This window comes from Mauremys reevesii, linkage group 9, assembly GCF_016161935.1.
Source record: "Mauremys reevesii isolate NIE-2019 linkage group 9, ASM1616193v1, whole genome shotgun sequence".
NCBI lineage: Eukaryota > Metazoa > Chordata > Testudines > Geoemydidae > Mauremys > Mauremys reevesii.
Window position 1 is genome coordinate 22638228 of NC_052631.1, and position 16635 is coordinate 22654862.

Sequence of the window (16635 nt, forward strand, 5' to 3'; positions counted from 1 at the left end):
CTTTTTTTTTTAAAGTTACAAAAAAATTAAAACATGCTATAATACTCTTTGAAACCTGGATACACTTTTAGAATATGGTCAGTTTTTTTTAATAACAATTCTGCTTGTTATTATGAAAAACCCCTATTAGTCACGATCAGATTTACCAAAAAAGCTATAGCTTTCCACACCACATATGTCTGCAAATCTTGGTTTTATATACATCTGAGCATGAAACATCAGAAATTTGCATCAACTTTAAACCCTCTCTTTTTGAGAGGACCACGGATGGGAGAGAAAAGAAAAGTAATTAGGGCTGGTCTATGATAAGCCAATAATAAACAGACCTTACATAAAGCCACTATATGCCTGGTTCACAGAAAACCACCTATCTGCGAACAGGCAAGGAATTTTCAGATTGTTACAGTTAAGCCAGTCTAAGGCTCATTTTTAGCTGTCCTTTGCATCTGACCAGCCAAATGCACAGTATGTACTTCATCTTCTCATCTAAGGCCATGTCTACACTTACCGGGGATAGATGCTGCTGTGATAGATGCAGCAGGAGTCAATTTAGTGGGTCTAAGACCCGCTAAATCAACCACAGAGCACTCTCCGGTTGACTCCAGTACTCCACCGAAATGAGAGCAGCGCGGTGTAGACACTGCAGTAAGTCGACTTAAGCTACGTTGATTCACATAGCTGGAGTAGCATAATTTAGGTCGACTTACCCTGATAGTGTAGACAAAGCCTAAGTGTTCCCCAATTTGAATTTTTAAGTTACAGGGAATTTGAAATGACATGCCAGTTTGATGGCTAGCATATCCCAAACTCCATAGCTATCTGGAGACTGAGGATACCCGGCAGAGTCCACCAGACATAACCACTACACACATGGCTTGTATAAAAGATATAACCACTGAAGAATAAGCTAATTTCACATGGTGAGACAGGAAAATGACCAGAAATGGAATCCTGCAGTCCCAAAGGAAAAAAAACAAAAACAAAAAAAAAAAAACTGTCCATTAATAAGAATAAGGCTCTATTTATAATGCTGCAGAGAGCCCTTTTGTAAGTAAAGTTCTCTCAAACCAAAAGAATTTCCCCTTTTACTTGAAGTTTACAAAAAAGGAATCTTGATCTTTACTAACATTGATTTTAAAAGGTTCCTTCCTTCTGTCTTGAAGATTTGGTTTCTCTAAAATTTTTTATATTGAATTTCACAGGCTATCGGTACTCCAGGATGTTGTTGTTAGAAGTTTTATTTTCAGAAGTCAGTTTTTTTGTCAAATTAATTATATGACAAACTGATGTATTAAATAATTCTCATTTAAATTATTTTTTTTACTTTTAAAGAAAAAGCACAACTATATTAACTTAAAGGCCTTGATTTTGTGTCAATAGTTTAAAAAATGACCAAAGCAGCATATATTCAAAGAGCAGATAGCTAACTTCTTAGAATTCTCTCTATGATATATTATAGCTTAATCATAGATTTTAGCTAAATTCTATTTATCTAAATATGTTTTTAGAATGTTTCATTTGAAATCTAAAATATTAATTTGCTTTTAGAACATTTTAAACAATCAGCAACAAATCATTTAATAATTTAAAATGAATCTATGATAACAGCATTTCTTAGTAAAAGTATGGGGGAAATCAATTACAAAACTAAAAATATGACTATTTGATTACTTCTTCTTCCTGGGGGGAAGAAAGGCAGGAGAAAATGAAAACAATCATACCTTCTTGTTCTACTCTTTGATCTTGATCTCTGAGACCTATAGGATTTTCCTCGGCCCCTCGATCGACTACGACTACGTTTTCTTTTGGATCCATATGAAGAGCTACTGCTAGATCGATGTCTGCGTCTGAAATAACAATGTGTTATTGGCACACTCCTACTTTTAAAAAAAGCACCTATCAATGTTAGTTTAAAAAGGACACTCAAATAATCTATTTTTATTAAAACAGCACCTAGAGGCCCTAATTGAGATCAGGGTCCCATTGTGCTAGGTATGGTACGTACAAATAGTAAGAGAGAGTTCTTTTCCCACAGACCTTACACTCTAAGCAGGCAAGATAGACAAAAGAGTGGGAGGAGAAACAGAGGCACAGACAGGTGAAGTGACTTGCCCAAGGTCATGCAACAAGTCAATGACAAAGCCAGGAACAGAACATAGTCCAGAGCCCAATTTACTGGATCGCGTTGCCTCTCTGTGGCCTCTACATACAAAATATCAAGTTAAACTCACATTTAGGACTACATCCCATAGCAGGATCTATGTAGATCTAAGGATCAACTGCATGGAATACGTTGCAGGATTGGGGACTAAGGTTGCAATGGTAAAAATAAAATTCAGGATATATAAAGTTATGTTTCCCACAGCCGCACTGCACATAGTTTTTCAGCCATATTGCCTTTATGCAGTATTTTCTATCCTGTTCTTGTTATATGATTAACTTAATATATTTATGTTACCTTAACTTTTGTAATGGGTAAGCTTAATTTTTCATTTATGTATGCTTTTTGAATTTACATATCCTGATATTTTTAAAATGCCCAATAATAATATAATTTCAATTATCACAATTACAACTTGAAGTTTCCTCCTCAATGACGTGAATGGAGTAGAGAAGGATGGAATTCACTTCAGTTATTTATTTCAGTTTATAAAAATGCATCTTTCCAATGTTCTGGGTACACGTTTAACACATGGGAAAAACTCTTAAAAAAGCAATAATAAATAGAAATTACTCCCAAAACAAGGATCCTCACAAATCCCCACATTTCAAAACAAAACTCTTACAACCTCCACTAAGATACTCTTCCTTCCCAATCCAAATCCTGGGAGAAGAGGTGAGACTTGTTTTGGAAACTGTATAAGGGAAACAAATGTCAGAGTAGAGAACCCCTGATTCAGATGACCCTCCGCCTCACAATTAACCTAGTGACTGTTACACCCCTCAATTGAGCTACCATATTGTGCACTAGTTGATATACGAGTAGTATTAATAGGTACCCCATATAGAAGCATTGCTATAATCCAGTCTCTAGATGACAGAGACATGTATCACTGTGGACGTGCACCTTTCCAAAAGAAGAAAGGTTACTTCCTGTCCAAGTGTGGATACTAAAAAACAAACATCACTCTCTGGGCCACACCTTGTACCTGGAAATCAAGAAGTGAATAGGGATTTGATTTTGTCACAGTAAAATTATGCATAATTTACAGCACAGTCATGATAAAATAATAGATAATTTTGTGTTATGGTCACTGCAACTTGTGGACGCAACTGCCGCGCATTAAGAATTCGATGTCATCCTCTTAAAAACAGGATTAGATCAGCGCAAACAAACTATTAGTCCAGTTGTTCTCAAACTGTGGGTCAGGACCCCAAAGTGGGTCACAACCCCATTTTAATGGGGTTGCCAGGTCTGGCTTAGACTTGCTTGGGCCCAGGGCTAAAGCCCAAGCTCAAGAGCTTCAGCCCTGGGCAGCAGAGCTAAGTGTACAGGCCCCCTGCCTGGGGCTGAAACCCTTGGGCTTCAGCTTTGGCACCCCAGCTGGGGCAGTGGGACTTTGGCTTTGCCCCTCCTTCCCCCTGAGGTGGTGGGGCTTAGGCGCGCTCAGGCTTTGGTCCCCGCTCCTGGGATCCTGTAGTAATTTTTGTTGTCAGAAGAGGGTCGCGCTGCAATGAAGTTTGAGAACCCCTGTATTAATCAGTGCTCAAATTGTGCTGGGATATGAGAGGGCCTCTCCTCCATCTGTTCCCCCTTCCACTTTGACTCTTCCACCCCACCCCACAGATCCTTCTCCACAGTGCAGAACTCCTAGATGGGAGAGGGCTGGGTCTTCGCCCCTCACTCATGCCCCAGGTCCCTTGTGGTGACAGCTCCTGTTATCTGCCTTTTTTCCCCGTGGTAGGTCCCCAAGTCCTCAATCCCCATTCCCGCAATCTTTGACCCATCTCTCGTCCTAGCCTCTCGCTGAGACCTGTTGCCCAGGCTCAACATTTCACTGATGGATCCCAGGCTCTGAGGTGCTTCTCTGGAGAAAAGTCTCTTCATCCTGGCATGAAGCAAGAGGTGCTGCCTGGTGCCCTGGCCAGTTGTTTGATGGAGACTGGTTCAAACCACCCATGTGAGATCCCAACCTGACCATTCCTCCTCTGGTGATGGGGTGGGAAGAGAAACTGGGCAAGCTCGGAGGAGAGTGGGCTGTGGGAGGTCAAGAACCAGGGAACCTACAAGGGAGAAGACAGAGAATGGCAGTAGTCACCACATGGGACCCAGGGATGAGGGGGGCAAAGACCCAACCTTGCCCCATCTAGGAACTCTGCACTAGGAAGAGGAGTGTGGGGGATGAGTTACAATGGAAGGAGAGGACAGAGAGGGGTTTGACACAGAGGTAGGCAAGACTGGAGCAGAGGAGCTATGGGGTATTGAATAGGTGCAGAAAGCTGAAGGGAGGCAGCTTAACGGCAGGGTGAAAAGTAGAAATAGTGTAAGGGGTAATGGCAGGTAGAAGAGATACTGTGGTGGGTGCAAAAGGAGAGTTATGAGTAAGGGAGGAGGCAGGGGCATAAGTTGGGTGTTAACTGGTAAGGGAGGCGGAGGCGGCAATTAGTGGTAGGGGAAGATGCATAGCAGAAGGTAAGGCATAGGGGAGGAGATAACTGATCAAAGCAAAGTAATGAACTGCTCATGTACAGCCTACTGTCACTCATTAACAGTTTGTTCATTTGCTTTGATCAGCTGCCACACATTAACAGTTTGTTAGTTCACTTTGATCTAGTCCCATTACAAAGAAGATTATATCAAAGCAAACTAACAAACTGTTAATGCGCGGCAGCAGGGCCCATATAAATGGTTCTGTACAGTGGTGAGCTTTCACAATGGAGCTGAAATAAATGGCAAAATTCACAGGTTCTCTGACGAGCTGTGATCATGGTGACAGAATTACATCCCTACAAATAAGGAACCAAATGGATCCATAAACAAGGGCAGACTACCTCCATAGAAATACCAACATCTCCACTATTTCTTCCAGTCACTTCTCCTAATTTATGCACATAACCACAATCTTTTCTGGCTGATTGAGTTACAGTCAGCTGACCTTCATCCAAGCCCTAAACCCAGCAAGACGTGTCAACTAATGAACTACAAACAGCTGGATCCAATGAAATACAGACATGCAGAGCTGTGTGTGTTCTCTGCCTACTGGAGACATCACAACCCATATAACCTCAACCTTTTTTTCTCTCAGTGACATCACGTAGGCTTAAAAGAAGTGAGCACAAGAACAGAATCTTGGTAATATACAAGGGTCCTATGGCCTGATAAGCCATTACCAAATACTGTGTTCTGCAAGAGAAGAGAGTCTGGCATCTATCTTTGCCTGGGTTAACAGTTGTTTCTCCTCAACTTCATGGCCAATAATATCAAAGACAGCTGGAAAAAAAAATAATCAACAGGGACAAATGATTGTCATCAGTTGCCAACTACAGAACCACTGGTAATTGAACCAGTACAGTCTCACTATTGTATTTATATGTATTTACAGAGCACCGATCAGGATAGCCATTTATTACTGCACAAAAATTTAAAAAAATATAGCAAAGACTGCTTAGCAGGCTGTCAGTAGAGCTTTTGAATTAGAGTTAGTCCTATTTGAAGAGCTGTTGCTTTTGAACATGCTATTTAGTTTCCTTCCATCCTGGTTCTCTGAAGAATGCTATGGTGAAGGTGTGTCTTGCATAACTATCAACTTCTACCTGTACTTTATCAACCTCTATCCTCTGCTCTTTACTAGCATAGAGTATCTCCTTTAACAAATCCTCCTCTAATAGATAATGTCTCTGTCGGAATATGCTTCCATGCACCTGTCGACTTTCCCCCAGCCCTTAGTTTAAAAACTCCTCTACAACCTTTTTATTTTTATATGCCAGCAATCTGGTTCTGTTTTGGTTCAGGTGGAGCCCATCCTTCTGTACAGGCTCCTCCTTTCCCAAAAGGTTCCTCAGTTCTTAATAAGCCTAAATCCTTCCTCCCAAAACTATTGTCTAATCCATGCATAAAGACCCTACAGTTCTGCCTAACTGGCGTGCACATGGAACTGAAAGCATTTCAGAGAACACTACCATCCAGGACTTTAATCTCTTACCTAACAGACTATATTTGGCCTCCAGAACCTCTCTCCAACCTTTCCTACTCCTCTTATTGACTGCTGATATTCGATTTTTAAGGGTCATGCTCGATTCATCCCTGACCCTGAGGCGTAATACCATCTTAACTGTCAGGTGCAAATGCCCTAAACAGAGAGTGAGGCAAAACTGATAGCCAGATCCTCAAAGCAAACAAACACTTTGGTCTTTTCTGGATTCAATTTAAGTAAGCTGGTCTTCATCCAGACTCCAATCTCCCTCAAGCTCTGTTTTATCTGTGAGATATCCATATCTGCACTAGACGAAAGAGATTCACAAAGCTGCATATCATCAGCATATTTTTGGCATTGAAGCCCATGTCATCTTGCTATGTCCCCTAAGGGCTCTATGTAGATGCTAAGCAGGAGGAGAAAAAAAGAACTAGGCCTAAAGGATTCCACATGTCTAGGCTTATGGGGAAATGAGGGACTTGCCCATCATGATTTATGACGGATTAGAAAAGAATAAAACTAGACAAGTGCACTTGTTTACTCATGTCATAAAATGTTACGTGATTGATCAGAAGTTGCTGCTGAATTACGTCAAATGTAGCAGTACAAGATAGGTATTCTTCAACTAGTCTGACCTTTATTATCTAAAACTTGGCTTCATCGGTGCAACAAGCACAATCTTGGTTCTCTGCCCATCTGAAGCCAGATTAAGAGGCATCCAGGATTTTTGGGAGATTAGGTGCTGCTGGAGTAGTTTGATACCACCTTCTTGGTCATCATGCCCAGCAACGAGAGGTTTTACATCAAGCAGAAGCTAGCCGAGGTATTGGCATGAAGTGTTTGTTTCTTGAGGACAGACTAAACTATTGAATGTTTTCCCCACATCGCAAAAGGATAAAAATTATAGCAGAAAACTAACCTTTAAAATAAGTGTAAATATTAATTGAAAAACTCACTCAAACCTTGCCATTTTAAAAGTCTACTTTCCTCCATCACACTCGTGGCTTGTTAGATTAACTTTGTTTTAAGCTAGCAGCACAAAGACACATAGTTGTGTATGACTGGCTGAGTGAAATTACTTATGCTGAAATCAGTGCATAAACTATTAGTCCTCTCTTTCTCCAAAAAAAAAAAAAAAATCCAAATTCAGAGTTTAAAATTCTGATGGGGTCTGATGGCAGGTGTTTGTTTAAACAGAAAAGTTACTTTAAACTTACATTCACAGCAGTGATGTTTGTAACTAAGCGGAAAAACAATAGTATCATGCAAGACAGATAATTTTGCTACGAAAGCCCAAAACAGGTGTTTGACAGATTTTGCGTGACAATTACCCAGAACATGCACTGTATTCAAATATTCTTAGCCTTGCTGCATAACTGAAGCTGCCCCACCAACAGACAAAAGTAACACCGAGTAAAGTATTATAAATTCACCTTTTTTCATAAGAATGTGAACGGGATTGGAGATCTCGAGACCGTGATCTTGACCTTGACTTCCTTCCTGATTTCTTACGGCTGTATGTTCTACTATCTGAAGAACTACTTGAAGATGAACGTCTACGGTGTTTCTTTTTTCTTTTGTTTCTGTTTTCTTCTTCAGTATCTGAGGAACGACGTCCCATTTTTACAAGCTATTTAAAAACAGGAAAAAAGTTATAAAATTCAGATTGCAGTGTGCATTTATTTTTATAATACTGTAGCTTGTACAAGTTACTTCATGGTGGTGGTGGGCAGCCAGAGAATGGAAAAAACCTACCCCTTTAAGTTCCTAGTTGCATAGTCATTTTGCACAAGAGAGATCAGCAGCTTTATGTTTGTAAATCAACAGATTAAAATGAGTTATTTTATCAGCATTTTAGATTTAAAACATATTATGGTATTAAATTTGTTACAAACTGCAAAGTACCTTTACAAGCCAATTAATCCCAGTCAAAAAGTTATGGTAAAAATTGGTTTCTACACCAGACTGTTGCATTTTATCTTTAATATGTTTCTAGTCATTTTCTGTTGTACTCTGATACTAGTTTTTCAGTACCCACTGTGTTAGGGTATAAGGTGTTAGGATACATACATGTACATCTCTAAAACCAGAGACCTCATTTGAAGAACATTCTTAGCTAACACTGTACTATTGTTTACTTGTTTAATTTACAATTGTGCAAAGGAGGATATAGTAACGCAAACTTTATGGTCTGAATAATGCTAGCCTATCAATTTCTAGTAATGCAATTACTGTTGTTCAAGTAAGTATTTGTTGACTGTATATTCAAGTCACTAGCATTCCTACTGTCATAATGAAAAATATGAAAAGATAAAGTTCCTCTGGAAATAATAAGTTATATTATCGGAGGATGGAAGCTCTTTTATAGTTAGGCTGATTGAGGTGTTCACTTCAAAACCACACAACTTTAAATGGTTTTACTCTAAAACCAGAGCTATAAATATTAAACTTTAGACATGTTTCTTGATCCCCAAGGTGTTTACTTGGATAAAGTTTCACATTTATACATTTGGCTAAGGCTGTAAAAAAATTGCCATTCATTTAACTGCTGGGGAGACAATCCTCTTTTCTTTGTTTGGAACTCATAAGAAATCCATTTTTATTGCTGTCACATCATAATTAAAGAAATATTATGCCTATAGAATTTTTTAGGTTATAAAATGGATAATGCTTTAAATCCTTTTTTGTTCCAGTATCACCATTCCCACCCACCCAAGATACTAAGATTTCCCTCCTCAGACTACTGGCACTTAACATGAGGCCTTCTTCCCAAGAATGAGCAATTATTTAGGGGCTCTCTAGCTACATCTACATTAGGAAATTGGGATCCATAATTCTCCATTAATAGCAATGGTGGAAGCTGTAGAGTAGAAAGGGCTGAAGCATTTTTAACCACAATATCATCTAACCCCGTGGTTCCCAAACTGGGGTTCAGGAACCCCTGGGGGTTCGCAAAATGTTACAGGGGGTTCTCGGGGAAAAAAAATCCCTAATGGCAGACAGAGCTGTCCCCAGGAACCCTGGGCAGCACGGGGCCAGCAGCATGGGGCCCCTGGACTTCCAAGAGCTAAGCAGATCAAAGCAAGTATATATCACACTGAGGAGACTTAAACTTCAAGACTCCTTATAAAACATGGAAAGGGAGGTGAATATTTTTTGCTGTTTTTAAAATTAAATAGGCAGCTAGTATAGTTTTTTAAATTATTATGAAGAACAAGTTTAAGCTTTGTTGTAACGTGCGTTGTTTGCCTGGGTGGCTCAAGATCTGAATGCTTGTGTAGGAAGAACTCTTTGAGTTGGCTTCTTAAATACCCTCATGCTGTTTCATATCTGATTCTCCTTGATGAAACATAGGAGCCTTGTCTTATAACAGGCTTATTCAAAGTGATACAAGCTACGAAAGTGAGACCTTGGAAGAGTGTTGCTGTTTTCATAATCTAATAAAAATACTGTAATGATAAATAATAATAAGTAGTGTGTAATAAGCATGTCATAAAAAACAAAATTTTACATTTCCAAGATCATTGTGTCAGGTAACAAAGAAAATCCCTGGAAATATTCATTTTTAGGAGGGGGTTTGCAAGACTTGACATTTTAGTGAAAGGGGTTCAACAGGTTACTAAAGTTTGGGAACCACTGATCTAACCTTAACCAATCGGGAAGATTTACGGGTCCTAATTTTCCTAGTATTGCCCTTTGCATTCCACTTGTCTGTTCCTGGCACCCAGCCTTTGCCCCTTCCCACTCCTTTCAATCACCTATAGGGCATAACCCTGTCTGCAGTAAAGGAGCAGAAAAATGGAACCAAGGGGAACTTCTCAATTATGGTCATTTAAAGCAGTGCTTCCCAAACCATGAGTTGTGACTCCCAGGGGAGTGTTTGGGAACAAAACTGAATCAATGTGCTGGTTTGGGGGTTTCCACACCCTTAATTAATAGACTATTAAACTAGGTTTAAAAATCACCTATGTCTTATCTATGGCTTTGCATCTTATGCTGCTGCTGCCTGGGCAAGAAACCTCTCTGTACCCTCTTCTCCTGCAGGGGGACTTCAGCCAAGAGACTTCCCACTGGAGGAAGCATTTGTCAGGAAGTCTCTCAGCTAAAGGCCTTCTGCCAGAGTAGAAGGCAAAGCAAGGCTCCCAGTGCCAGTGTGTCAGCATTATAATGGAATGATTATCAAGTTCTAAACTACATGTAGCAAACATTCGCCTGACGATCATAGAAATTTAGGGCTGGAAGGGAACCAAGAGATCATTTAGTCCAGCCCCCTGTAATGACCCAGGACCAAGTATACCTAGACTCTCTCTGACCGTTGTTTGTCTAGCCTGTTTTTAAAAACCTCCAAGAATGGGATTCTGCAACCTCCCTTGGAAGCTAGTTCCAGGGCTTAACTACTCTATAGTTAGAAAGTTTTTACTGATATCTAACCTACATTTCCCTTGATGCAGATTAAGCCAATCATTTCTTGTCCTACTTTCAGTGGATGTAGAAAACAATTGGTTACTGTCCTCTTTATAATAGCCTTTAACATATTTGAAGACTTATCAGGTCCCCGCTGCCTTCTTTTCCCAACATTAAGCATGCCCAGTTCATTTAGCCTTTCCTCACAAGACTGATTTTCTAGAAATTGTATCATTTGTGTTGCTCTCCTCTGGACCCTCTCCAATTGGTCTCCATCTTTCTTTAAAAGTGCGGTGCCCAGAATAGAAAATACTACTCCCCAGCTGAGGCCTCACCAGTACCAAATAGAGTAGGACAAATGCATCCTGGGTCTTACACACAATACTCTTGTTAATACACCACCGAATGATATTGCCTTTTCATGTTCAATTTGTAATCCAAAAAACAGATCCTTTTTCTGCAGTGCTAATGACTAGCCAGTCACTTCTCATTTTGTAGCTGTGTATTTAATTTTCCCCTTCCTAAGTGTAGTACCTTGGACTTCTCTTTATTGAATTTCACGTTGTTGATTTCAGACCAATTCCTCAGTTTGTCATGGTCACTATGAATTCTAATCTTGTCCTCCAAAGTGCTAGGAACCCCTCCCAACTTGGTGTCATCCATAGATTTTATAAACATGCTCTCCACTCTATTATCCAGGTCATTAATTAAAATATTGACTAGTACCAGACCCATGATGCACCTTTCCAGGACCCCACTACATACATGTCCCTCTCCTACCCCCACTCCTCCCACGTTTGACAGGAAACCATTGATAACTACTCTGACTACAGTCTTTCAATCAGTTTTCAACCACCTTATAGTAACTTCACCTAGGCCATATTCTCTAGTTTGCTTACAAGAATGTCACATGGGACTTTCTCAAAAGCCTTACTAAAATCAAGATCATCACATCTACAGCTTCCCGCCCATACACTAGGCCAGTTTCTATGCCAAAGAAGGAAATTAGGTTGGTTTGGTATGATTTATTCTTGACAAATCCACATTGGCTACTACTTATAACAGAAGATTATTTTAATCAAGTTAAACAGAAAAGTAGACAATACAATAGTTACAGTTTGTATTTTCATGTCACGATATTACTGCAGGAAGTGTTCAGCCACAGTGTGTCTGTTAGTAAATAAAACTATGAGAACAGGGAAACTGCAGAGGCATTTAGAAACCAAATGCCAGAATTTGTAAATAAGAGCTGCAATTTTTACTTTAGAAATAGTAGGAATTAAAACCGAAAAAAAAAAAAACATGTCTAACAAAGCAACTATTCTTCAAAAAGCCTTTGAAAGCATCTTACATGGTGGCCATGCAAGTTGTAAAATGCAGACAAGCACATACCATTGGCAAGACCATTCTACTTCCAGTAGCAACAGATATGAGTAGAATTGTGATTGAGAAACAAGCAGCGGTGGCAATGAAAGCCATTCCTGTCTCAAATAATACCATCCATTGATGCACTGATGATCTTGCAGAAAATGTCCAGGATTAGTTGACAGAGCAAGTCAAGAGTCAGTATTTGGCACAGCAGCTTGATGAATCCATAAATACACCTCTACCTCGATATAACGCAACCCAATATAACACAAATTCAGATATAACGCACCTCCGAGGGGGCGGGGCTGCGCATCCAGCGGATCTAAGCAAGTTCGATATAACACGGTTTCACCTATAACGCGGTAAGATTTTTTGGCTCCCGAGGACAGCCTTCTATCGAGGTAGAGGTGCATAGCCAACATGGCTCAGATTCTGTGTCATATGAGATTTATCAAAACAGGTACAAATAGTTAAAGAACTTTTATTTTGCAAAGAAATCCCAACTCAAGCTGGTGAGAAAATAATCAAGATCCTTGATGATGTCATAGTAGATGAAGGTCTTACCAGGCTATGTGTAGGGGGCTGTGCACAGATGGGGCAGAAACCAGCCATGACCAGAAAGAACAGTGGGGTTGCAGCACAAGCAAGCAGTGCTTAATTTGTGCAAGGACTTGCCACGGCTGAACCCCAGCACTTCTAGACTTGGCAGTTCATAGCCCCAGCATCTCTGCCTGCATCAGTTACATTTCACGCAGCTGCCAGAGGAACAGCCAGAGCCCTAGCACCTCTTTCATTACAAATTAAGCACTGAGCACAAGTAAATAAAGTGGCACCTGCTACAATTTGGACACACTACATAATCCATCACAAAGCTGCAACCTAAAGTACATTAAGCCCTCAACATTGTTATTAAAATGGTTAATTTTATAAAATCCCCAGCAGTGAAAACACAGTGTTTAAGTATGCCGTTAGAAAGGATGGACTCTGACCACACTTATCTTCTATTTCACAGTAAAGTCAGATGCACTGTGCCACTTTTCCACATGACAACTATCTTTGAATGGTGTGATGCAATCCAAATTTTCCTCCTTGGGAAAACAGACCTTGCAGACTACATGAATAATGTGGACTTTTCGCCTACATTATTTACAGGGTGGGTGTATTTGACAAATTGAATGCACTATACCTACCACATCAAGGCAGGAATATAAATATACTAGATATGCAAGAAAAAATTGGAGATTCATGAAACAGCTTAGCCTTTGAAGAGCCCACAATGAAAAGGGACTTGCCAAGATGTTTCCAGTGTTAGACTTTTTAAAAGAACAGAATGAAAGTTATCAAAATGCTGTTCAAAACAAAATACTCATTCATTTGTCTGGATTGTACTCCTATTTTGATTAATACTTTCCTTGAGCTGAACATGAATCTCCAGATACCGACTGGATTTGAACCTCATTCTTAACAAGAGTTGATTCTATTCCAACCTTAAGTATCTCAGCTCATAAAAATCTCTTCGAATCTTCAAAGGATGATACACTGAAGACCAAGTTTTCAAATCTAACAAACCAGTAATTTCCAGATTTCTGTTAACGGGGAGTACAAGGAACTTAGAGATAAAGATATGAAAGTGCTGCTTCCATTTGCTGAGAGTCTGGGCTTTCAGCAATGATTTCTGTGAAAACTAAATTTAGAAGTAATTTAAGCCTGGAAGATGACTTTTTTAGAGTACTATCAGAAATTTAGCCACACATTGCACAACTATGCAGTTCAAAACAGGCCCACTCTTCTCACTAAGATCTTAGGCCATGTCTGAACATGACCAAAAAAATCCATATTTTCAAATTATAGTTTAATTTAAATGGGATTAGATAGGATTATACAATTAAAACAGACTGTATGTAGTTGACTGAAGTTGCAATACCATCCAAACCCTAGTGTCCCTCTTGAATGTAGTGTTCTGACTCTTGCATGTCATGCCCTGAGTCAGAAAAAGAAACAGTATTTGGTTGTGGGGAGCTACCAACTTCTAAAATATCTGTAATGGATCTGCAAGTACTAAAAGTCTGAGAGCCAAATCCTGCAAGGTGCTCAGCAACTACCAGTGGCTTCAATTTTCAACACCTTGTAGGACTAGACCTTTAGTCAGCTCACTCTTAGCAAGTCACTTTTGAAACATATGCAATTCCCAATGGTAAGTACCCACCAAAAAACAGCAGCACCTCATACTGCCAAAATACCTTTATGTGGCAATTTCTGAGGTAAAAAGTGCTACTCTGAGTGAATTATTAAAGCAATTTATTCCATACTGATTTTGACTTCTTAAGTTCAAAATAAGTACTGAAGCAATATTTTAGGATCCAATTTTTATCTCATTTAAATAAACATTACTTCATTTACAATTCTGTAGATTAAAAGTTCATGACAGAAAGATTAAGGAAATATAGCACAGGGAAGCACTGAATACAAGAGACTCATTTCTAATGACATATTCACTACTTGATATGTATATTGTTCTGACTCATGATATTACACTTCAACATATACATCATCCCCGATTCACTTTTTTTTTAAAAATGCACTTTTTTTTTATTAAAAACCTAAAATTGCATCTACAAGTATATCAAGCTAATGAAGCAGACTACATAAACAACTGGCAACACTATTAATTCGTAAAATCAATTATGTAGTTTCCCACTAACACATTTTTGGAGGAAAAATAAATTTTCCTGAGCTAGCTAAAAATCTAACCAAGATATACTCTTCGATTCCGTTAAAAATGCTTTACAATGGGTGGCACTATACCTTATTTACTGCACATTATTATTCAAAACCTGCTCTGAAGGCATAATTAATAATTTCCTCATAGGCTTTTCTATAGCACTCATGATTATAATATCCGAGTGCTTCACAAACATTTCTGCAAGATGACAGAGTATTATCCCCACAGAGATTGAGGTCAGAAGTATCCGTTAATTCTGGGTGCCCAATTTGAGTCACCAAAGAACCTTTTTTTTCCAGAGTACTTAGCATTACACAGCACATCATATGTTCAAAGCACAGCTCTTCTTGACATCAGTAGCAGCTGTGAGTGTTAAACACTTGTACAAATCAGACCCCAATGTCTTAAGGCATCCAAAATATGAGGAACATAATTAGTGACCACCTGAGAAACGTGGTTTAAGTGACTTCCCTAAGCATCATACAGGAACTCTGTGGCACAGGAAGGGATAGAACCAGTTCTCCAGGGCAGATTTCTACTGCCTTCACTGCGAAATCATCCTCTCTCTTCCTGCAGTCCCTGCCTTATTCACCACACATCTTCCAAGGCTCCTTCATGAAAGCCATAGGCACAGGTGTGTACCTAGCACAGTTCATGAACTTCCCCACACCTGTACTTTCTGGGACATGATGGAGACCCTGACGCACATCTACATAGAGCGCATCAGGCCACAGCCCCTCTTCTAACTTCTCCAGAACCTCTTAATGAGGCTTTGGCTGCACACCCTGATCCTGCCATCCGTGGCCCCTCAGCCACAAGACCTCCTCCCCACCTCCTCCTGACATTGGCCAATATGATCATCCGTCACTCCAGGAGGAGGAAGCTGTACAGGGGTGTGCTCTGCAATTGTGGGGCCTATGTCCAGACCCTTGTCTGTTCACACTGTCCCGAGGAATTCTTTCTGGAAGTGTCCACTGACTCCTTAGACACCAAATGAAATTTGACATCATATTGATATCCACACCACTCATCAGGAGGAATGAAGCCTTTGATTAAATCCACTGCACAGACCTCTGTCACTTGAGCTAATGGAGTAACTGTTAGCAGTAGTAGATTTCATCCCCCTCTACTGCTCCATATAGAGGATGATGAGACACACACTTTGCCAGTGGGTTTCACAGATATTTGCTCACAGCAGAGGAATGAGGAGACTCAGGAACCTTGGGTTCCATTCCAGTCTCTGGGGAGGAGAGTGTTCTAGCTGGCACAGACTTCTGCCCATTTCCCCCCAGGCTTGACCCCTTCTGCCCTCTCTTCTAACCTGTCCCTGGTACCAATCCTGTCTCTTCCCTGTCTCATCCCAGTCCCAGTCTACTCGCCTGCCCAGTATGCACTCCTCAAACTTCTCATCCCACTCCCAATCTCACCCCTTCAGACTCCTCATCCAAGTCCCAACCTGTCTCACCAGTTCCAATCTCCTAGCTGACTCTAGCCACTCACTGCAGCAGTGTTCCCGATCAACTCTTGGATTTCTGCATGGAAAACCCTGGGGTGGGGGCAGAATAAATTCTGCTTCAAAGCCTGAATTCCTGACAAATCACTCCTCTTGCTGACAATGAGCATTCACAGAGGGACTCAAAGAATGGCAGCATGCCTCCTGTTGGAGCAGTGCTAACAGAAGACAACACAGTCACAAAAAGTCGGACAGAGGCCCGTGCCAGACAGCTCCTATGTCTGCAGATCTGAGTGTGTCCGTTTACATGAATCCACTTAAGCTGTAGCATTTGGAGACTTCTCCCCGTCCACAGCCCGCAAAAAACTACTCAGAGGGCAAAGATTTCATTAAAAAAAAAATTTGAAGTGAGCCTCATAGAACTGTTCCTAAGGAGAAACACACACGAGGCAACAATCTGGACCACTTTTGCCATTATATGACTAACAATCAATGTAAACTGTGTTGGTGGTCTCAGTCCACTTTCCACATTACTATCAGACAAGCACCTACAC

General features: G+C 40.2%; 1 protein-coding gene across 3 annotated transcripts in view; it reads right to left on the minus strand.

The window, feature by feature from the left end:
• The window catches only part of RSRC1 (arginine and serine rich coiled-coil 1), a 365671-nt gene that overhangs the window by 332483 nt on the left and 16553 nt on the right, over positions 1-16635 (minus strand). For all 3 annotated transcript variants that reach the window (XM_039488069.1, XM_039488067.1, XM_039488068.1), the window contains 2 exons: positions 7568-7764; positions 1722-1847 (listed from right to left, as the gene is read on the minus strand). In XM_039488069.1, coding sequence (XP_039344003.1) covers positions 1722-1847; positions 7568-7755 — 314 coding nt within the window. In that variant the 5' untranslated portion in view covers positions 7756-7764. The remainder of the gene's footprint in view (positions 1-1721; positions 1848-7567; positions 7765-16635) is intronic.